The sequence below is a fragment of the Aquarana catesbeiana genome, linkage group LG11, assembly GCF_042186555.1.
Source record: "Aquarana catesbeiana isolate 2022-GZ linkage group LG11, ASM4218655v1, whole genome shotgun sequence".
Classification (NCBI taxonomy): domain Eukaryota; kingdom Metazoa; phylum Chordata; class Amphibia; order Anura; family Ranidae; genus Aquarana; species Aquarana catesbeiana.
Genome location: NC_133334.1, coordinates 272,464,699 through 272,488,776, shown reverse-complemented (window position 1 = coordinate 272,488,776; position 24,078 = coordinate 272,464,699). Strand labels below are relative to the sequence as shown.

General features: G+C 42.3%; 1 protein-coding gene across 2 annotated transcripts in view; it reads left to right on the top strand.

Moving 5' to 3' along the window:
• ITFG1 (integrin alpha FG-GAP repeat containing 1) overlaps nt 1-24,078 on the top strand; it is a 314,466-nt gene that overhangs the window by 104,015 nt on the left and 186,373 nt on the right. For both annotated transcript variants that reach the window (XM_073605835.1, XM_073605834.1), the window contains exon 9: nt 18,584-18,678. In XM_073605835.1, the coding sequence (XP_073461936.1) occupies nt 18,584-18,678 (95 nt within the window). The remainder of the gene's footprint in view (nt 1-18,583; nt 18,679-24,078) is intronic.

Below are 24,078 nucleotides of genomic sequence, written 5' to 3'. Positions count from 1 at the left end.
AAACCCTTGTTGGCAAGCACAGAGGTGAGACGTTTCTTGTAGTTGGTGACCAGGTTTGCACACATCTCAGGAGGGATTTTGGTCCACTCTTCTTTACAAATCTTCTCTAAATCCTTAAGGTTTCTTGGCTGTCGCTTGGCAACTTGACGTTTCATCTCCCTCCATGGATTTTTCTATAGGATTAAGGTCTGGAGACTGGCTAGGCCACTCCATGACCATAATGTGCTTCTTCTTGAGCCTCTCCTTTTTTGCCTCGTGGTATGTTTTGGGTCATTGTCATGCTGGAAGACCCATCCATGACCCATCCTCAGTGTTCTGGCTGAGGGAAGAAGGTTCTCATCCAAGATTTTACAATACATGGCCCCGTCCATTGGCCTCTCAATGAGGCAAAGTCACCCTGTACCTTTAGCAGAGAAACAGCCCAAAGCATCATGTTTCCACCTCCGTGCTTGACTGTAGGGATGGTGTTCTTAGGGTCATAGTCAGCATTTTTCTTCCTCCAAACACAGCGAGTCCTCCTCCTGAAGAAGGCACATGTACAGTCATGCCAATGAACATATAAATGATTCAGAGAAGGATTGGGAGTAAGTGCTGGGGTCAGATGAGACCAAAATTGAGCATTAACTCGACTCGCCGTGTTTGGAGTAAGAAACATTTTTAGCAGAATACATATTGGCTTAAATTGATGATGAAATGAGATTTTTTTACATTTTTTTTTAATTGGATATGTTTTATAGCAAAAAGTAAAAAATATTGTTGTTTTTTTTTTTATTTTCAAAATTGTCTTTTTTTGTTTATAGCGCAGTTGTCAGTCAAAGTAACACGGTGCCGTATCGCAAAAAATGGCCTGGTCATGAAGGGGGATGCCCCAAACCTTTACAATTACTTTACCTACTTCAGCTCCGAACCTTTTGGAGCTGAAGTAGTTAAAGTTATTGTAAAGATTTGGGGGTTTTTAATAAAAAAAATAACAAACATGTTATACTTACCTTCACTGTGCAAGGGTTTTGCACAGAGCAGCCCCGATCCTCCTCTTCTGGGGTACCTGCAGGCACTCCTGGCTCTTCCTTTTTATCGGGTGCCCCTCATGGAAAGCCGCATTACCTGTGGGCACCTGTGCGTACTCCATTGACACAGAGAGCGGGACTCAGCCCCGCCCCTCACTCCCCGCTCCTGTGTGGCTCCTGCTGCTATCAATCTGTCCAATGAGGAGAGAGACAGGGGCTTGAGCCGCTGCACTCGTGCACATTGTTGGATTGGATCTGACTCAGATAAGGAAAAGGGGGGAGGGGCTGGGGGGGAGCTGCAGAAGGTTTTACACCTTATTATGCAAACCTTGAGACTTTACAACCACTTTAAAGGAGTTGTAAAGGCAGAAGGTTTTTTTTTTTTTATTTTAATGCATTCTATGTATTAAAGTGGTTGTAAACCCACATAAAAAAAAAAAATAGACCTGCGAGACAAAGGAATAATGAACTAGTATGCATAGCATACTAGCTCATTATGTAATACTCACCTGAGATGGAAGCCCCCGCTGCAGTGCCCGTACACAGCACCGGCCAGCGACATTTCTGCGGGTATCACGGCGCCGCAATGACGTCACTCCCGCGCGGGGGGCCGCCAGTAACGGCACACTCACTGACGCAAACGGCACATACGTGCCATTGCTTCAGTGCGCATGTGCCGATGACGTTGGCACATGCAGATACAGGAGATATCTCCTAAACCGTGCAGGTTTAGGAGATATCCGGAGTAGCTACAGGTAAGCCTTATTATAGGCTTACCTGTAGCAAAAAGTGGATTGTGAATGAATGAGTGACTTGTATAGCGCTACCTATGCGAACTGAATCGCCTCAGAGCACTTTTTTGCCGCCATTGTCCATCTGCGGTATAGCGCGGTCCTTTACACCATGGGGTCCTACGTGCTTACAAACACACATACAACATACACATATTTGGCCAATTTTTTCGACAGGATCTGATTAACCTAACAGCATGTCTTTGGAGTTGTAAGGGTTTACAACCACTTTAAGATAAAAAAAAAACTTCTGTGTGCAGCAGCACCCCCCTAATTGCCTACCTGAACCCCTTCTCTCTCTCCAGCGATGTCCACGATCCCCTCAGCCATCCAGGACACTCCTCCTGATTGGCTGAGACAGAGCAGCGGTGCCATTGGCTTCCACGGCTGTCAATCAAGGTCAGTCAGCCAATCAGGGGAGAGATGGGGCGGGGCTCCGTGTCTGAATGAATACACGAAGCTATGACTCGGCTTGGGTGCCCCCTGTAACAGGCTGCTGGCTGAGGGGCACCGAAAGGAGGGAGGGGCCAGGAGCAGCAAAGAGGGACCCGAGAAGAGGAGGATCCGAGCTGCTCTGTGCAAAACCAACTGCACAGAGGAGGTAAGTATAACATATTTGTTATTATTATTTTTTTTTTTTTTTTTTTTAACGAGCCTTTACAATCCCTTTAAATGCAAATCCACGGCTTCCACGGCTGTCAATCAAGGTCAGTCAGCCAATCAGGGGAGAGAGGGGGCAGGGCCAGGTCGGGGCTCCGTGCCTAAATGGATACACAAAGCTATGCCTCAGCTTGGGTGCCCCCTGTAACAAGCGCTGGCTGAGGGGCACTGAAAGGAGGGAGGGGCCAGGAGCAGCAAAGAGGGACCCGAGAAGAGGAGGATCTGAACTGCTCTGTGCAAACCAACTGCACAGAGGAGGTGAGTGTAACATTGTTATTATATATATATATATATATATATTTTTTTTTTAACAAGCCTTTACAATCCCTTTAAATGCAAATCCAAAGCCCCGAGCAGACGGCCGTGCTTCCTGAACGTGTTTTTCAAAGTTTCATTTTCAGTTTTGACAAGAGAATGTCTTAAACTTTGCTTGGCCACCTGGGTAATAAATGGCTAGTAATAAAGAAGGACACCACTGTGTAAAGCCTGCGATTCCTCTTTTGTGAAGAATACATTCACATTACATTAAGAACATTGGATGTCTATTATGGTGTCATTGAAATAACTGAATCCATTAGAGGAGTTGTGTGAGTGCAGTAATGGAATCTGCCTGCTTAGAGCTGCATTTCCCATCCATTAACCCCGTATTAGTAATGGGTGCGTCCCTTTATGGTGATATGTTTTCCTTCCTCCCTGTGCAGGGATTTGCACTTGTATTGATTTGTAGAATTAATGCATCCTTCCTTAAAGGGAATGTTTAATGCATACATTTCCCCACTGTATTTATTATGATCGGGTCATGTGTGTGGGATTGCTCATTGCTGTCTCATTGGATAAACAGCCTCAGACAGGAGATTTGTAGATGCAGCAAGAATCACCACCGACGGTAAGATATTGAAGTGCCTGCAACTAGCTTTTTTGTACGACACATATCAAACGACTCCGGCAGCACAAATACATAATTGGTCCATATAATGAACTTTATGTTGAGTTATTCACTTTAAGGTCATCACTGAGGATGGGGGGGGGGGTGCACTCTTTACATCTAGCGGAAAAGAGATTTCATCTCCAATTGCAGGTCATTCATCAAAGTTTTTTAAAATACAGAACTCTGGTTACGGACATGCCTCAAAGAATGTTCAATCAATGTTTGATAACACAATGCATTTCAAATATAAAATCAATTAGTTAATAGACATCCACATGAGTACCCCGACGCGTTTCGACCCATGCTGTTGTGGTCTTCAGGGAATTTGTATTCTGGTGAAATATATCAAAAGATTTCATTGTTCCAACAATGAATATCGTACTGACAGCTATATATATATATATATATATATGTAGTATTATATTATTATATTTACCACTTGAAGGATGATTTCCGAACAAAATGTCACATATCCAGAGATTTCTAAAAAGAGGCGCTGATCCAGGGATCCTTATGAGTCAATCCCCACCCCCTCCAGACGGGGCGCCAACACCAAGGTACTTGCAAGGAGTCACACACTGTTGGAACAACAGAGGGGGAGGACGACACCTGAGATATTTTGCAATAAATAATTCAATATTCCCACCAGAGGGGGGATCTGGCCAGCTCAGTAGATTGCTTTAACCTGTTATGGACCGCCCCACTCAGATATACAGTGGAACCTCGGATTGCGAGTAACGCGGGTTAACGAGCGTTTCGCAATACGAGTACTATATTATGAAAATTCCTAACTCGGTTTGCGAGTGTCTCGCAAAACGAGCAGGAATTTAGGCCAAAGCGGTGTGCAGTACCGCGTTTGGCCTGAGGTGGGGGGCGCCGGAGCCGAACTGCACTGATCGTCGCCGTTCGGATCGGTTTGAAAATGCTCAGAAAGACTCGTAAATACTACGTTCCCGAGCCTTTCCGAGGTCAGAGCAGAGCTGTCCTCGGGCCTTTCCGGCTGTTTCTGAGGCTCTCCGGCGCCCCCACCCCCACCTCTGGCCACATGCGGTATTGCATGCCATTGAAGTCAATGCGGAACAAATTATTTTCGTTTCCATTGACTTCAATGGGGAAACTCGCTTTGATATGCGAGTACTTTGCATTACGAGCATTCTCCTAGAACCGATTATGCTCGTAATCCGAGGTTCCACTGTACTGCGGCATGGGCAGCCCCCCTGCACGAAATCACGTACCTGATAACCCGACAGATTGCTTTAATCGCTTCTGGACCGCCCACCGCTTTTTTACTGCACCAGGGCGGCCCGGCTTCGCGAAACAAAGTACCTGTGCATTGTTGTCTCTTCCTGGGTCTGGGGTGCGCGCTCGCTCTTTTATAGTTGTTTATAATGGATGGAAGTATACAAGATGGAAGTTTAGTTGTTTATAATCAATGGAAGTATACAAGATGGAAGCAGTTTAGATGTTTATAATGTATGGAAGTTTACAAGATGGAAGTAGTTTAGATGTTTATAATGGATGGAAGTTTACAAGATGGAAGCCGTTTCGTTTATAATGGATGGAAGTATACAAGATGGAAGTAGTTTAGTTGTTTAAAATGGATGGAAGTATACAAGATGGAAGCCGTTTAGTTGTTTATAATGGATGGAAGTATACAAGATGGAAGTTTTTAGTTTATAATGGATGGAAGTATACAAGATGGAAGTTTTTAGTTGTTTATAATGGATGGAAGTATAGAAGATGGAAGCCGTTTAGTTGTTTATAATGGATGGAAGTATACAAGATGGAAGTTTTTAGTTTATAATGGATGGAAGTATACAAGATGGAAGTTTTTAGTTGTTTATAATGGATGGAAGTATAGAAGTTGGAAGTGGTTTAGTTGTTTATAATGGATGAAAGTAGTTGAGGTGTTTTATGATGGATGAAAATTTACAAGATGGAGGTAGTTTAACAAATGGAATTATACACAACGGCATGTAGTTTAGTTGTTTATAATGAATAGAAATTTACAAGATGGAGGTAGTTAGGCGTTCATAATGGATTCAAGTATACATAATGGAGGTAGTGTAGGTGTTTGTAATGAATGGAAATATGCAAGATGGAGCTAGTTTAGATCTTTATAATGAATAGAGGTTGTTTATGACCTTATTATGGATGAAAGTATACAAGATGAAAGTAGTTTAGACCTTCATGATGGATGGTAGTACTCAAGATAGAGGTAATTTTGATCTTTATTATAGATGCAGAGATCCAAGATAGAACTAGTTCATTTTTTTTTGCTTTAGACAGAAGTAAACATCAAGGAGATACTTCAGCCTTTTGTAATGAAGGTATTCAAGATGGAGGTGGTTCAGCTCTTGTTGCTTTTCCAAACAGTCCTCGTCTTCCCCTTTAAGATTCCATATGTTTATCTTTACTGGAAAGAGAGCAGTATGAAAATAACATTAGCAGATGTATAACGCTCCCTACATTCCCGGTCCGCATACATAATTACACGCTCCCCACGACACAGAGTTTGTTGGCAGGCAGTATGATGAAAAGCCTTTCCTCAGAGTGTATTTTACGCTCCAGATTGATGCATTACCAGCATTACAGAACAATGTAACGGAGCCGGGGGAACACAGTCTCTTTCATCCTCCCAAGACTTTGTGACATGAAATTGCCATAAATAGCTGGATGAGTGATTAAAGTAAGAGGTTGGATACTGATCTTATTGAATGCACCGTTATATCCCTTGTTTGTCAACCACTATTTACTCGTTGCACATTTGTGTTGCCATGGTGATTAGAACTCTTGTTAGTCTAAGATGTCTTCATCTCCATATGGAGCACCCAACATGTAGAGTTGGAGAGTATGCGCACACTGAAATATAGAACAAGGAGTAGGTAAAGAGCTCTTACCAATAACATTCATCCATTAGTTTTCTATTATTGGTTAACACCTTAAAGGGTCACTGAAAATGTATTAAAAACCTGGTATCTCACCTCGCTCCCGGTACACTCTTGTTAAATGGTGAAGGATAATGAATGGAGACAAGTTTGATTTTTCATTTCCCTGGTCTTCTGAGGGTGCTCAATGTTCATATTTAGCTTGGTTAACCCATCCTTTTGGAACACACTCGGCCTTATGGAAACCTCCTTTGGACATTGTTATCCATTGTGTATTGTGTTCCTGATGCATATGCTACTCTATTCTCTTTTTCTTTTTTTTTTTTTTTGAAATGTTGTACTTTATTATCTTCTGTCTATGAAATTCAACTTCAATAAATAAAAAAAAAAAGTTTAAAAAAAAAACACTCCGCGTCTTTCCAAATAACAAAAGATACACTCCGCATCTTTACAAATAACTGTTCTTCTTTATTATGACGCAATTGAAGGTTTTTATACACATGATTGCGTAAGTATCACATTAATATTACAATTGTACTTGTATGGTAACAAGGGGCGTAACATAGGCAGACTAATTCTAATCAGGACTTGAAAGAATGCAAATGTTGTACTTTATTATCTTCTGTCTATGATATACAACTTCAATAAAAAAAAAAGTTTAAAAAAAAAAACAAAAAATGTTGGGCCCGGCTGACATGGAAATTTATAGATAGACAACTCCTATCCTCATATTGATTAATGGTTCCAAATTAATAACTACTGCAGTAGGGAACAGACACAAAAAGATTCCACATCTTACCAAATAACTGTTCTTCTTTATTATGACGCAATTGAAGGTTTTTATACACATGATTACATAGGTATCACATTAATATTACAATTGTAGGTTTGTGGTAACAAGGGGCGTAACATAGGCAGATTAATTCTAATCAGGACTTGAAAGAATGCAAACATGTAATGAAAACATTTATTAGTGCCATGTGCACAGTGAGGGCAGTGTGTAATACATATAAAATAGAATACAATTATATACAGAACTTACAAATTTCCTTTACACCGGCCATTGAAAAATAAGAACATCCACGGGTCACGTACCAAGCTAATGATGAGATGGCACTTTTCTCAGCTTTCTCCTCCATTTTTGTTTTCTACCAGTTATCCTTCTCCTAATCTTTTGTATTGCTCTCCCCAGCAGATAGAGAGACATTCCATCTGCCTGCATTTTGGCATATAGCTTTAGGCAGAAATATTCTGTTACTCTTTTTAACTTTTGAAGGGCAAAGTGACACCTTTCGACCCTCTTATTCAAGTCTTCCCGCTGCTTTATTGTTCCAGGCGTCAAACACACTGTAAGCGTCTGTTCGTAATTTTAATGACAGTTGGCCACCAGGCCCAAAAGTTGCTTAATTGTAGAAGGACACATGCTCTCACACAACTGTTAGCACCAGACACTGCATAGTAAACTCCAATGGAATGGCATGGGAGTGCAAGGAAGGTGGGTTGAGGGGGGCTCCAAAGAGACTCTGGTTCTTGGCCTTAAATAGGCAAAGTGACAAAGTTTTATCTCTCAGCACTTGAGAGCACCCAAACGTGATTACAAAAACTTGCCACCACCCTCACTTATAGCTGGCTATCGCAGTAAGAGGCATTTGCAAGGCCACAAACAGATAACAACAAAACCTGGGGAATGCCCAGGAAAAAACTCCAAGCCTACTTACCACCAACTCGCAGACAACCAATTAACCTGTCTAACAGTCTGCGTTAAAAACAGGGGTTCAGTCTGCACGCATTTGCAAAAGCATGCATAAGCCACAGAGCCACGTCACAGCACCCTGTAATCTGTGGTCCTAACACTAAAATTTGGGTGTCCCCACAGTGGAGGCACATGCATTCTGATGGATAAGTGAGGGCAGGTGGACTGAAGGGAGCCCACCCCTTCTTAAAGGTACAGGACATCCTTGCATTTGTGTTTCTTCTGCCATTGGTGGTTGGACATCTACAGCTTGGCTCATCAGAATATTTTAATTACCCATTTCCCCATATTCTCCTATCTACAGGTAAAGAAAAAAAACGTAATAGTCCGATAGCAGCAATTTTTTTTTAAGTTTTATAAAAGGTTGATACAAACTCCAAGTGGCTCAGCCCACGCAGAGGAGGTCATTTGTTAAACTTTTACAATTTTATTATTGCTAACTAGTACACAGCTATTGAATTTGGCTTATGTACTATAATTAAAGGGGTCAAACGGGAAGAAAAAAATATGTGTCAGGAGTCAAGAGCAAGGATGGAAAGATTTGTGTGGCTACACTTAGAAACTGAGACCAGACTATATATAGTAAAGTAATTTTTTTAATAATAAAAACAAAAAACATCCATACACTAGCATACAGAAAACAAGCACATGTGAAGATACAACCATATAACCAAAATACCTAACTAATAGGAAGACTTCCTATAATACACCATACTGTAAATTCAATCATTTCCCTTCGGAATTGTTAAAGTATTCTGATTCTGAAAGTTTTCCGATATACAAAATGAGGAACATAGGTCACAGGGAATAACGGGGATGCAAGGAAGGGGGGAACCAGGACTGGGATCATGAAGAAGGTGAGCAGATATAAGGCGTTGGGTGCAGAGTACAGAATGCAGGGCAAGATTAGGAACAGGATAAATGGCAGCAGCATCTGACTTGGCACAACAAAGCAAAACATTGGCGCAAGGTGTATCGGCAGAAAGGGGACTTAAGTCCCCTCCCAGCACCCAGCACCAGGTGGATACTGGTTACTGGGATTTGCTGGCTTCTGGGAGACACCCACTGGTGGACACTGGAACTATAACTTTCTGCTCTGGGAGGCACAGTGCCACCAGCAGGTGACCCAGGTCCTGATAGTATGCCCTCTACAGCTTCCAACTTAAGAAGGAAATGGTGGGGGGGTGTTCCTGAACACGCAATTTTTTTCATTGACATTGAAGAAAGGGGTTGAGGAACAGAATCCGTTACAGTTGAGGGGTTTTCAAGCCATATTGCCCATACATTCATAAACCTCTTGGCACAACCGCTTTTCCCGTAGGTGGCCTGATATAATGGCAGATTGGAATTCATCATTTTTTTTTACTAAACAAAAGGCAGGGTGGTACTTATTTTTTCTAACACATATCTATAGCTTTCTAACATACAAGAGGCCAAATAGTCTCCTTTCAGCAACACTGGGAGCCCATGTCCTCTACTACAATGGTCATCAACTCCTGTCCTCAGGGCCCAATAACAGGCCTACTACAGTGGTCATCAACCCTGTCCTCAGGGCCCACTAACAGGCCAGGTTTAAAAGATAACTGAAATACATCACAAGTGATATAATTTGCTGCTCAGTGATTGCAGTATTCTAGTCTGCATCTCCTCCAAGGTAATACATAAAACCTGGCCTGTTAGTGAGCCCTAAGGACAGGCTTGATGACCACTGCTCTAATAGACCTAATAGGTAGGTTTTTTGTTCAAGTGTGCTGTTGTAAACCATTTTATGTAGTCCACTATATCTTTCCAGACTAAAGATATTTTAGGGCAGGTCCAGAATATAGGGAAAAAGTCTCCAGAAGCAGCCAACTTTAAAGGTAAAATTTAGCTTTCAGCTATATTTTGCTTTATATCCTGCTACACGTTCGCAAATTACTTTTCTCTAAACGTGTTGTCACTCATAAAGACCTCCCTGGCTGATAAAGGTAAACCGTTCTCACCTTTTGCAGGGATTTCTAATTTAAAAATGTAAATGGCTGATCTCCTCAATTTCAGTAACTGTCAAAAAATGTGCATGCTTATTGTCTGGAGATAGACCACACTATGCTGGGAAGGCAAAGATTGGTTTACTTCTCCTATTCCTCACTGCATTACATGTTATGCTGCAGAAAAATGCTCCTTCAAAAGAATCTCTACTTGACTTGCTGTCATAAAACCTAACGTACATCATCTACACAATGGCTCAGCATTATTTCGTCACCTCATCTCTCATTATCCAACTGTCACTGCAGCCTGCGTTCGAAAAGTAATTAGAGATAAAATGACAGATTGCCGTAAAAGATGACGTTTCCCATTACTGGCCTATTCAATGACTGTAATTGGCCAACATTTAGAGTTTTTTGTTTTTTTTTGTTTTTTTTTCATGCGTTCTGTTCTTCTGATTGCGTCTCTTTCTCATCGCTTCTGAGCTTTGACTCCCGCTTCTTTCATTGACGTGTCCAGCAACTCACAAAGAACTCAGAATGGCCATCGCTTTGTCAAAGACATGATTATGTATTTCCTGTCAGAGAAAATGTATTGCGCTTATTCATCAACTGTCAAGCCATCAAATGTGCAGCCAAACTCTCCGCTCTATTTAAAATCGAAATAGCTTTATTATGTCGCATATAACATTTGCAAGTAAAACATTTTTTTGTCAGGACTCAAAATATTTGAATTTTCACTTTTTCTAAGTGGAAGCAAATGTTCCTCTCCATAAAGCTTCCTTGTTAAGTGGTTGTGGGTGTCAGTCAAACATGAAAACATTGCGGATTGGCACATAAGGACATAGCCGCCTAGTATGTCTGATTTTTATCCTGGTGCTTTTTATGGCCTTCTCTGCCAATGCTGTTGGCTTTGGCTTCCTAGACATCTAGAGCTGTCAGTTCCTGACCCGATCCTGATCCTACTTCCAATGACATCAGTGAAGATCAGCTTTCTTCTGTAATATTTTGGAGGTCCGCATCACTAGTCAGCTATTTCTTTGTAAAAAAACTAATGTTTTTTTTTCAAAAAACCTTCAAAACATCTTAGCATTAAACAGATAAAACCACCGTCTCTTAGTTTTTTAATATTCCTATCCAACCGTCACTTTGTTGTACAGTAGCCCATTGGACTTGACCAAGACAACTTTTCAAACTTCTCTTCCAAGTCACTACAGCTGCTAAGCAAACGACCAATAGATCTTGGAAGACACCTACGCTTTGCTTTCTTGCTACTCAACGTGGAATCACACAAGCAAGGATACATGCAAAGATTGAAGCAACCTTGCAGGACAAATCCGCAAGTGCACCAAAGTTTGGCAGCCGTGGGTGGATAAGTGCATACTCCCAGATCTTGATGAATCCCTACTGGAACCTTGAACGAGTATGCCATTTTGGTTAGCACCTGCTCTGGTTGATACTGCTACCTGGACGACCCAAAAGACCCTCTTAACTTTTCCTTCGCTCCTGGTGCCCTGTAAACTTGATATAGGGAGCCTCAAGTGCAGTCTGTAACATCACCAAAGGCTCACACATATCCACTGTATACAAAAACTATCAGAGTCTACAGAAATACATCTAGAGATGTCCAGAGACTGCGAACGTGCTACTGGAGTTGTTGGAGACTGGGAACATGCTTCAGAAGGCAGTCATAGACTGGAGACACATTATCAAGGCTGCTAGAGATTCCTGCTATTAAAGCCCCTTCGCATCTGAATGCTTCCACATTTTTTTCTCCCTACAGCCCCTTTAAAAATGACTACATAGTTCATTTTGTCTCATCAAGCTCTGTTATACAGGATCAGAAAAAAAAGAAAGCGATGGACAGTGCAGAAAATGTAAGTTAGTGTGAAAGAAATAAACCCAATTAGTCTACCAGTAGAAGCAAGTTTAAAAAATATTTTTCCTTCAGTTGCCTGAGTAAGCATACACTAACTGCCAGGAGTTTCCCTACATTAGTTGATTCATACTGACTCATCCAAAATGGGATGTTGGCCCATAATCAATAATACGATGAGCAAAATAAAGTGAATGTAAATATTGTCAGCAGAGGAAACTCAGGAAGAGGTCCAATGAATGAGACAATAATGCCTGTTGCATTTAAGCCTGGGTACCCTGACCCCTCCTTGTCCTGGCAAAGCCCGCGGGTCAATTTCCTTGTCCACCACAACATGGTACCACTAAAAGTGCAACAAGTCAGTTGTACCCTTCAATCTAGCATGTTCCTGTGTACTGCAAATTGGAAGTCTCGCACCCCCCACCCCCAAACAATAACACAATGGTCGAATCAAGTCGAGGTTCAAGTTCGAGTCGAATCAATTAGATTGATGGAAGATCTGACTAGTCCAATCAAGGGCTCTAAAGACAAATTTAGAACTACACTACTTGGTCCTACTGGCTAGAATTCCTGTGTACAGAGAAATACAAAACGTTACTCTCGGGGTGAAGATTTTCTCATTTTGCCCGCCAGATGAAAAGCTTGTTTTTTTTTTTCTCTTATTGACATGATTACTTGGTCTCTTGTACTGGAACCCTTTCTGAACCTATGGAGAGGTCTTCTAACTGGGGGATTCCCCAATTCCTCCCAATCCCTGTCTCTTACCCTCCCCTTTTTCCTGTATGGGGTCTATTCTCATGCTATATAATTCGTAGCTATAGCCCCTCTGTGAAATTTCCACTTAACTTTACTGGAGTCAGGATTAACCTGACCCTTACTACTCTATTATAATTATAAATCTACGTATCGGGTATTATGATCACATAAATTACCACTTCACACAGTAATGGTGTTGTTGTAAGCAAATCGACGTTTCCTCGTAATCCATTTATCATATCATCTTAAAATGTACATGCACTGTATTTATATTTTTATGTCTACAAATCTGACAAGGTGATGTTTTGAATTTTTGTGAATTGTAATATGTTTTGATATGTAGCATTCCTGTTGCATACGACCTGATTTTTGGAAAATAAAAGAATGCATTAAAAAAAAAAAAAAAAAAAGCCCTGCAGGGTCACTTGGACGAAACGCATTGCTCTAGTACCCAGAAGGCTGATCCATCTCTTCAATCATCTGGCACCAGTCCCCTCACTAAACCATGTGGGTTACCATTCCAGTTGTATACCACCTGGTTTTTGGGAAAATAAAGAATGGTTAAAGAAAAAAAAAAGCCTTCAGGGTCACTTAGATGAAAAGCGTTGCTCTAGTACCCAGAAGGCTGATCCATCTCTTCAATCATCTGCCACCAGTCCCCTCATTAGCTCATGTGGGGTACTTTAGATGAGAGCTAAACAACATACAGGTGGCAGGCCACTAGCTTTACCACCTCTGTCACCTTTACTGCCCTTTTAGACCGCATGGAGGGATGAGACAAACAAGTCATTGGTCACAAATGGGTGGTAAGATGTGGCAACCTGCTCCAGTTTGATATGTGCTATTTATCCCATTATATCACTGTGGTTTGACTCGTTGTGATTATGTTACTACTAAGGACTTATGTGATCAGACAAATGGTGTGGTATTATCTGTATGATCCATAACAAACTTTAAGCTGTCTCCTGATGACAAGTGTGAACAGTCTGATGGACTATGTGGCCTGACGGATGGCTCTCTTTAGGCTGGATCATTGATTTTTGCCCACAGAGATGACTTTTTGCTACTTGAGCCTTCTTGAGAGTGACCAATGTAGGAGACTGAGATATGAGTTGTTCTTAGGCCATCCATGATTTGTTCAAGTATGATCCAGCTCTTACCAATAGTCGTAGGTAGTGTTGTGAGAGTAAACTGTGCAAAAAGATGGCAACCACCCCAATTTCTAGCCTTTTCAGCAAGGTGAATTTGGGAGTGAAATACACATCACAAACAGATAAAACTTTTCTAGAACGCTTACCAGCTAGCCTGCCAAAAAAAACAACAAATTGACCCTGTCAAACAATCCACGTTAAAAACAGAGGTTTTAGTTGTACACATTTGCAAATATATGTGAAAGTCGCAGTGCCCTGTCAAGGCTTCTCTGTGTACTGCGATCCTAACTATATATTTTTGAGAGTCTCCAAGTTTGAACATATGGAAAAATTAAAATGGTTCTAAAGATTGAAGGTTTTTTACCTTCATGCGTTTTATGCATGAAGGTAAAAAACCTTTTAGACCAGGGGGTCTCAAACTAGCGGCCCTCCAGCTGTTGCAAAACTACAAGTCCCATCATGCCTCTGCCTGTGGGAGTCATGCTTGTAATGCCCCGTACAAACGGTCGGACTTTGTTCGGACATTCCGACAACAAAATCCTAGGATTTTTTCCGACGGATGTTGGCTCAAACTTGTCTTGCATAAACACGGTCACACAAAGTTGTCGGAAAATCCGATCGTTCTGAACGCGGTGACGTAAAACACGTACGTCGGGACTATAAACGGGGCAGTGGCCAATAGCTTTCATCTCTTTATTTATTCTGAGCATGCGTGGCACTTTGTCCGACGGATTTGTGTACACACGATCGGAATTTCCGACAACGGATTTTGTTGTCGGAAAATTTTATAGCAAGCTCTCAAACTTTGTGTGTCGGAAAATCCGATGGAAAATGTGTGATGGAGCCTACACACGATCGGAATTTCCGACAACGGATTTTGTTGTCGGAAAATTTTATAGCCTGCTCTCAAACTTTGTGTGTCGGAAAATCCGATGGAAAATGTGTGATGGAGCCTACACATGGTCGGAATTTCCGACAACAAGGTCCTATCACACATTTTCCGTCGGAAAATCCAACCGTGTGTACGGGGCATTACTGTCAGCCTTGCAATGTCTCATGGGACTTGTAGTTTCGCAACAGCTGGAGGGCTGCCAGTTTGAGACCCCTGCCCCTTTCACACTGAGGCAGTTTTCAGGCATTTTAGCGCTAGAATTAGTGCCTGTAAAGTGCCTGGAAACTGCCTCCCATGCTGCCTGAATGTGAAAGCCAGAGTGCTTTCACACTCGGGTGGTGCGCTTGCGGGGCATGAGAAAAAGTCCTGCAAGCAGCATCTTTGGGGCGCAACATGGGCGCTTTTAACCCCTTCTTCGGCCACTAGTGTGGGTTACAAGTGCCCCGCTAGCAGCTGAAAAGCTCCACTTAAACAGTGCTAAAGCGCCGCTAGAACGAGTGGAGCTTTAGCTCTAACGCTCGGGCGGCCCCAGTGTGAAAGTAGCCTATGTATGCAGATCCTCCACAGCCCCTGCTAATACTTACCAAAGCCCAATCGTGATCCAGCGATGTGCACAAGAGCGTCTGTCGGTTTTTTCCTCCTCGTTGGCCTAAAGACAGCAACGGAAGCCATTGGCTCCCACTGCTGTCAATCACAGTCAGTGAGGAGGGATCAGGGATGGGGCCGAGCCCCATTCTGTGTGTCTTATGGACACAGAGTGGAGCTCACACAAGTGCCCTCATAGCAAGCAGATTGCTATGGGGGCACTCAGAGAAGAGGAGGAGCCAGGTGCGCCGACAGGGGACTCAAGAAAAAGAGGATCCGGGCTGCTCTGTGCAGGTAAGTATAAGCGGTTTTAATATAAAAAAAAAGGTTAAACCTTTAATATCACTAAGACAGTTTTGTCTAGATAGATCCCACTCCTCCTTAAAAGAACAGGGCCACATAAGATGTCCAGCAAGAGCACAATGGCAGATGAAGGCATCCAATATGTCCCCACACAATACAAAAAGATGGCAACTACCCTAATTTGTAGCTAGTCTTTGCAGTAAAGTGAACATGGAAGGGCAGTGCACATCACAAATGGATAAAATATTCACACTTACTAACTAGCTTGCAAAAAAAATGACCCTTTCTAACATTAAAAAGGGAGGTTCTAAAAGTATATAATAATAATTAACGAATTAATTACAAACCGCGCTCCTTTTAAAGTGCAAATACAGAATTATACTCTATTGTGAAACAAGACCAAAAAATATTCAAATATTACCAGTGATAATAACTAACAACTGAGTGAAAACCATGTGCATAAATGGTGGAACAAAACAAATGAAAGCAACTAATTAGCGAAATTGGATTCCAAAAATATCCAAAAATATAGATCCAAAAATCATACGTTTTCAGGAAATGTTCAAACAATAATGGAAACTTCTGGGTAACTCAAAACTTCTGGGTGAGTCTTCCTTGGGTTCAGCAAAGCATCAGATATCAGTATTCCGCCACCATCACCAGCCACACAGCCTACTCACCAGATTGAAGTGACTCCCATGACAGGAGTCAAACACGCTTTAAAGAACTGCCAAATAAGCTTCTCGCGATCACGGCTATGTTGAGGCACTGGAACTCAGGTGCCTGTAGGTAACACTGTAGCTGCATGCAAACGAACTTCCCAAATAGAGATGGATCAATGGGACCATAAGTGCCATGAATGGGGAGAAATTAAATGGAAAACTCCCATGGTGAAGTATGCCAAAAAATTTTTAGGCTAAAAACAAGTTTAAAACCGCATCATCCACATGAGAGTTCGTGCGGACGGACAAACCAGCAAACTGCGTTGCGAGCGGAAGTGGCGTGTCACGTTCGTTACGTCCTACCGGTTTCGTCAGTGCGTTCTGATGTCATTTTATTGTGAAGCAAACAAGAAATAGGACAAAATAACAGAAAAAGTCAATGTGCATAACTATTCATCCCCCTAAAGTCAATACATTGTAGAGACACCTTTTGCGGCTATCACAGCTCCAAGTCGCTTTGGATAAGTCTCTATTAGCTTCCCATATCTTACCACTGGGATTTTTGCCCATCCCTCCTTGCAAAACTGCTCTAGGTCCTTCAAGTTGGATGGTTTGCGCTAGTGAACAGCAATCTTTAAGTCTGACCACAGATTTTCTATTGGATTGAGGTCTGGGCTTTGACTAGGCCATTCCAACACATCTACATGTTTCCCCTTAAACCACTCAAGTGTTGCTTTAGCAGTGTGTTTGGGGTCATTGTCCTGCTGCAAGGTGAACCTCCATCCTAGCCTCAAATCACACACAGAGTGGTACAGGTTTTGCTCAAGAATATCCCTGTATTTAGCACCATCCATCTTTCCCTCAACCCTGACCAGTTTCCCAGTCCCGACTGCTGAAAATGATGGTGTCCTTTGATTGATGTGATGTGTTGGGTTTGCGCCAGACATAGCGTTTTCTTTGATGGCCAAAATCAGACCAGAGCACCTTCCTCCATACATTTTGGGAGTCTCCTACATGCCTTTTCGCAAACTCAAAACGTGTCATTTTGTTTTTTGCTGAAAGTAATGGCTTTCTTCTGGCCACTCTGCCATAAAGCCCAACTCTATGGAGCGTACGGCTTATTGTCGTCCTATGTACTGATACTCCAGTCTCTGCTGTGGAACTCTGCAGCTCCTCCAGGGTTACCTTAGGTCTCTGTGCTGCCTCTCTGATTAATGCCCTCCTTGCCCGGTCCGTGAGTGTTGGTGTGCGGCCGTCTCTTGGCAGGTTTGCTGTTGTGCCATGTTGTTTCCATTTGGTTATGATAGATTTGATGGTGCTCCTAGGAATCATCAAAGATTTGGATATTTTTTTTATAACCTAACCCTGACTTGCATTTCTCAACAACATTGTCCCTTACTTGTTTGGTTCCTTGGTCTTCATGGCAGTGTTTGGTTAGTGGTGCCTCTTGCTTAGGTGTTGCAGCCTCTGGGGCCTTTCAAAAAGGTGTGTATATGTATATGTAATGTATATGTAATGACAGATCATGTGACACTTAGATTGCACACAGGTGGACATCATTTCACTAATTATGTGACTTCTGAAGGTAATTGGTTGTACCAGAGCTTTTTATGGGCTTCATAACAAAGGGGGTGAATACATACGCACATGCCAATTATCAGTTTTTTATTTCCGAAAAATAGTTTTATGTATATATTTTTCTAATTTACTTTACCAACTTAGACTATTGTGTTCTGATCCATCACATATAATTCAGATTAAAAAAAAACATTGAACCAAAGGCTGTAATGTAACAAAATAGGTTAAAAGCCAAGGGGGTGAATACTTTTTCAAGGCACTGTAGGTTATATTCAGTTCTCCAGTAGATAAATAGATAACGAGTGTAAAATTAAAAATAAGCACTAGAGGGGCACACTATTTAGTTTGCTTTAGGCAATGCATCAGACTCACTGATCCATCCCCAGCCTGCTGTTTGGATAGTGAAAGAAGCAGGACTTGATAATGTGAAAAAAAAGATTTTATTAACAAATAAAGAGCAATTGTTTACGAGAGACAATAATGTAGTAAATGAAATGTCATTCATTTAGGGTTTACATCCACCTTAAATAAGCTTGTGTGTGTGTGCCTGCTCTCTATACCCCTCCATGCGGGTTGACAGCACAGCTACGGATTCCCAGAACCCTCCGGGCACCACTGCGCCTAAAGGAATGGAATAGCACATGTAATCACTATGTCTTTCTAAGTTCATTACGCATCACGATGTAATCACGATGTAAAAGCTGAGTTCCCCTATTGTGTACTGCAGATATCATTTTTGCACAGTTGTACAACATCCTCTAATACACGTGTATTATTTTTTTTTTTCAGATGGAGACGGCCAACAGGATCAACTGCTACCAGCTTGCGAAGATGACACGTGTTTGAAGAGCGTCATCTATCTCATGAAACATGGCTCCACTCAGGTTAGATATGAGTTTCGCAATTTTTTACCTAAAGTTGAAGAAAAGGCTAACTCCAGCTATTCCTAAAAAATTCCCCTCCCCCTTATCCTGCCTAACCTGTATAAAAAAAAAAAAAAAAAAAAGATGTGGGTACTTACCTATTTTTAATTTGCTCTGGTCCGTTCACATTATTCTGCAGCTCCGGCCGCCCTGTGTCAGTGAGCTGCTGCTGCTTAGGAGTGGAGGAAGCACCTTATATATAGAAGACAGGGAGTGGGCACACCAGCCTTGTGCGCTATATTTAGACACTGTTTATTAATAGGGAAATAAGTCATTATACTTATAAACCAATTATAAGGACATGCTCATCATAAATATCCATATGGAGAATCGCCAAAACCACTATGCATGCTGGGAAGGTGCCACATGGGTCTGCAGATGCTGACATGTTTCGAGAGGGGTCCCCTCCTTATAAGAGCTCTGATGAAAAGGGGACCCTTAAGAAACATGTCAGCATCTGCAGGCCGTGTGGCACTTTCCCAGCATACAAGAAGAATGCATAGAGGTTCTGGTGATTCTCCATTTGGATATTTATGATGAGCGTGTCTTTTTTATTGGTTTGTGAGTATGATGACCTATTTCCCTTTTAAAGAACAGTGTCTAGAAATAATGCACCCAGGCCGGTGCGCCCTCTCTCTGTTTCCTATATAAAGCCTGCTTGGACTACGCCAGTCTGAGGAAGACAGCAAGGTGTGGTGAAGACTTGAGCGCTAGAAACCTAGAGAAGTGATAGCAGATATAGACCGAGTAGTCCATCGAGTCAGCCCGTATTTTTTTTTAATCTGTTTTTTGGTTTGTTTTTTTTTTTTTATGTTTTTATTATTGTTTTGGGATTTTTTTCCGTTAACTTTGTTGTCTGACTATAGATCTATTATCCCAAGCATGTTTAAAGCCAATTACTGTTGACTGTCTCACTGTCTCTGCTAGAAGTTTATTCCAAGCATCAACTAACCTTTCAGTAAAATAGTACTTTCTAAGATTAGTTTTGAACTTCCCTTCAGTTAGTTTGAGGTCATGTCCATGTGTTCTTGATTTTGGTTTTATATTTAAAAAACTGCCTTCCTGAACCTTATTCACCCCCTTGATGTATTTAAAGGTTTCAATCCTGTCTCCCCTTTCCCTTCTTTCCTCCAGACTGTACATATTAAGTTCCTGAAGTCGCTCTCGATATGTTTTATCCCCCAAACCTTTCACCATTATTGTTACTTGTCTCTGTACTCGTTCTATCTTATTAACCACTTCCCGACCGCCGCACGCCTATGTACGTCCTAATTTTGAACGGGGATATCGTTGTTATGGCAGCAGCTAGCTGCCATAACCCCGGTATCCCCGTTTTCGTGCGGCGGCCGGCTTTCAGATAAAAGTGGTCCCTGCGGCGGATTCGCCGCGAGATCACTTTTATCGGTGGCGGGAGAGGGCCCCCCCCTCCCGCCGCGATCCGGTGCCCTCCGCTGCTTACCGGAGCCGTCGGTAGCGGTAGAGGCGATCGCGTCCTGTTCTCTGGTGTGTCTGGAGATGAGTGAGGCCAAAATGGCGCTCACTCGTCTCCATGACACTGCTGGGCGGAAGCGACGTCAAAACGTCACTTCCGTCCACGCCTCTTAAAGGCATATTTTTTCAAATGAAATTTTTCTAAATGACTTTTTTTTTTTTTTTTTTTATTGCATTTTAGTGTAAATATGAGATCTGAGGTCTTTTTGACCCCAGACCTCATATTTAAGAGGTCCTGCCATGCTTTTTTTCTATTACAAGGGATGTTTACATTCCTTGTAATAGGAATAAAAGTGACACAATTTTTTTTTTTTTTAAACAGTGTAAAAATAAATAAAATATTGTAAAATAAATAATAAAAATAAAAAAAAATTTTTTAAAACCCCTCTGTCCCGACGAGCTCGCGCGCAGAAGCGAACGCATACGCGAGTAGCGCCCGCATATGAAAACGGTGGTCAAACCACACATGTGAGGTATCGCCGCGACCGGTAGAGCGAGAGCAATAATTCTAGCCCTAGACCTCCTCTGTAGCGCAAAATATGCAACCTGTAGAATTTTTTAAACATCGCCTATGGAGATTTTTGAGGGTAAAAGTTTGACGCCATTCCACGAGCGGGCGCAATTTTCAATCATGACATGTTGGGTATCAATTTACTTGGCGTAACATTATATTTCACAATATAAAAAAAAATTGGGATAACTTTACTGTTGTTTTATTTTTTTATTCAAAAAAGTTAATTTTTTCCAAAAAAAGTGTGCTTATAAGACCGCTGCGCAAATACGGTGCAGAAAAAAGTATTGCAATGACCGCCATTGTCTTCTCTAGGGTGTTAGAAGAAAAACCATATATAATGTTTGGGGGTTCTAAGTAATTTTCTAGCAGAAAAACCTGTTTTAAACATGTAAACACCTAAAATCCAAAACGAGGCTGGTCCTTAAGTGGTTAATATCTTTTTGTAAGTGAGGTCTCCAGAACTGGACTCAGAATTCTAAATGAGATTTCACTAAAGATTTATATAGAGGAATCAGGACCCAATTCCTCCTGCTGGTGACCCCTCTAGTGATATAAAGATCTATATAAAGGAATCAGGACCTCCTTCCTCCTGCTGGTGACCCCTCTAGTGATATAAAGATCTATATAGGGGAATCAGGACCTCCTCCATCCTGCTGGTGATCCCTCTAGTGATATAAAGATCTATCTAGAGGAATCAGGACCTCCTTCCTCCTGCTGGTGATCCCTCTAGTGATATAAAGATCTATATAGAGGAATCAGGGCCTCCTTCCTCCTGCTGGTGATCCCTCTAGTGATATAAAGATCTATCTAGAGGAATCAGGACCTCCTTCCTCCTGGTGGTGATCCCTCTAATGATATAAAGATCTATCTAGAGGAATCAGGACCTCCTTCCTCCTGGTGGTGATCCCCCTAGTAATATAAAGATCTATATAGAGGAATCAGGATCTCCTTCCTCCTGCTGGTGATCCCTCTAGTGATATAAAGATCTATCTAGAGGAATCAGGGCCTCCTTCCTCCTGCTGGTGATCCCTCTAGTGATATAAAGATCTATATAGTGGAATCAGGACCTCCTTCCTCCTGGTGGTGATCCCTCTAGTAATATAAAGATCTATATAGAGGAATCAGGATCTCCTTCCTCCTGCTGGTGATCCCTCTAGTGATATAAAGATCTATCTAGAGGAATCAGGGCCTCCTTCCTCCTGGTGGTGATCCCCCTAGTGATATAAAGATCTATATAGAGGAATCAGGACCTCCTTCCTCCTGCTGATGATCCCCCTAGTGATATAAAGATCTATATAGAGCAGCGATCTCCCGCTGTGTCACGGAGCTGGATTTGAATTTCCCACCTCCTATGATACACGTCACACTGATTCAATTTCCCGCCTTTAGGAGATTTCAGTTCTGCTTGACAAGGGGAGGAGGAGGGAGGGGAGAGCTAGGGCACGCCAGGATAACACCCCACACAAAGTGCGGCAACCCGGGGCGGACCGCCCCCTTTTCGGTGCCATTATCAGCATCTTTTCTTCTTTTGGCCGGTAGCAAAGAACACCGTTTTTCGGCGGCCGTAATTTCAGTGCACCTCTACTTTGCAGTCTACTTCTATTAATCTGAGCCTTCTTGACATTTGCAAAGATCCCCAAACATTTATTTCCTTTTATTTCTGTGACACATATTTACTATGCCCTGTGTGTAGGCATTTCTGTGTCACAGATCACAGAGCCTGCCTTCTGAACTACAGAGGTGATGAGAGGAGGAGTTTCAGGAGGTGGAGTCAGTACAGGAATCACAGCTTGCAGGAAGCAAGGTACCATGGGATATGTAGTCTTTATACGTTTAAAGTAAACAGCAGAGGATAAGCTGCAAAGCATGCAGGGAATCCAGGGAGTTGTGGAAAGAGATAGCCAGCAGACAGGCAGAACTCACAACATAAAGGAGATCTTTAAAGTAATGTTGTATTGGATTGTCAAACATATATAATGTTTGTATTGCTATTACAATGCTGATGCTATAACATCAAAGTGTATGCTGTGACTGTAGATATCCTTTAAGGACACACTTGCACTTTTCCCATTTAGGACAGTGGGGTGCATTAAGATTATGCATAATTTTAAAGGGTGCATTGAGTGAAAAAAGGTTGCCTTGGTATAGAGGAATATGTGACCCATGTGACAGTTCTTGGACCTGAGCACCCAAGCTCTATACCTGAACACTGTCACATCCTGGAGAGGCACTGACATTCTCTATCTGGCTCCAACACCAGATATTCCTCAGGGGAGACTCCTGCAGGGAAGACATGGCGAGGGAGGATGCAGATGGGTGAGTATACCATCTTGCAGGAGGCAGTGTCACTTTTCCTCAAATTGTCATAGTGACAGTGTCTCTTGATAACTCTTCTCTGCCTCCCAGCTCTGTTGCATCCTTCGCTCTTTTTTTCCAACAGAATAATGCCTCTGGTATAGAGGAACATGTGACCCAAGCTCCAACACCAGATCTTCTCCAGGGTAAACTCATGCAGTGAAGAAGTGGGGGACGGTGGGTATACCTTTTTGCTGGGTAAGGACTATCAGTGTCACTTTTCCCCAAATGGGCATAGTGGCAGTGTCTCCTGATAATCTTCCGTCGGAGCCTTCACTCTGTTGCTCTAACACAGAGGTCTCCAAACTGTGGCTGGATGCGGCCCTTTGCTGGCCTTTGTCGGCCCTTGGGACATTGTTGCTGGCACCAACAATGGGGCACTTTTTCTTCCCTTGGCACCAGTGATGGGCCATTATTCCTTCAATTGACACCAACAATGAGGAACTGTTCCTCCCACTGGATGCCAGGACAGGGCATTGTTTACTCCCACTGGACGCCAGGCCTTTTTGTACTCCCACTCGCCACAGTCTGGTCCCCCTAAAGTCTGAAGGACAGTAACCTGGCCCTTTGTTTGGAGAATTTTGAGACCACTGCTCTAACAGATTGAGGCTTGTGGGTATTGCTATAGGAACATTTGACCCATGTGACAGTTCCTGGGCCTGGGCACTCAGTCTCTGTGCCTGAACACTGTTACATTCAATGGAGAATGTAGATATGGCGAGGGGTAATATAGATGTGTGAGTATACCTTCTGCCAAGAGGCGGTGTCACTTTTTCCCGAATGGCATAGCAACAGTGTCTCTTTAAACAGTGTCAGAAACCATGAAATCAGACCGAGACAGAAGTACAGTTAAATCACACTTGTTTAATAATAAAAAATAAATAGAACAAACTTAGTCAAAACATAGCCAATAGTTCGGTAACCTGAACGGATAGTCAGCCAAGCCAGAAGGTCAGGAATCAGTGTAGTGAAACAGCAAGCAGGATCTGAAGCCAGAGGGG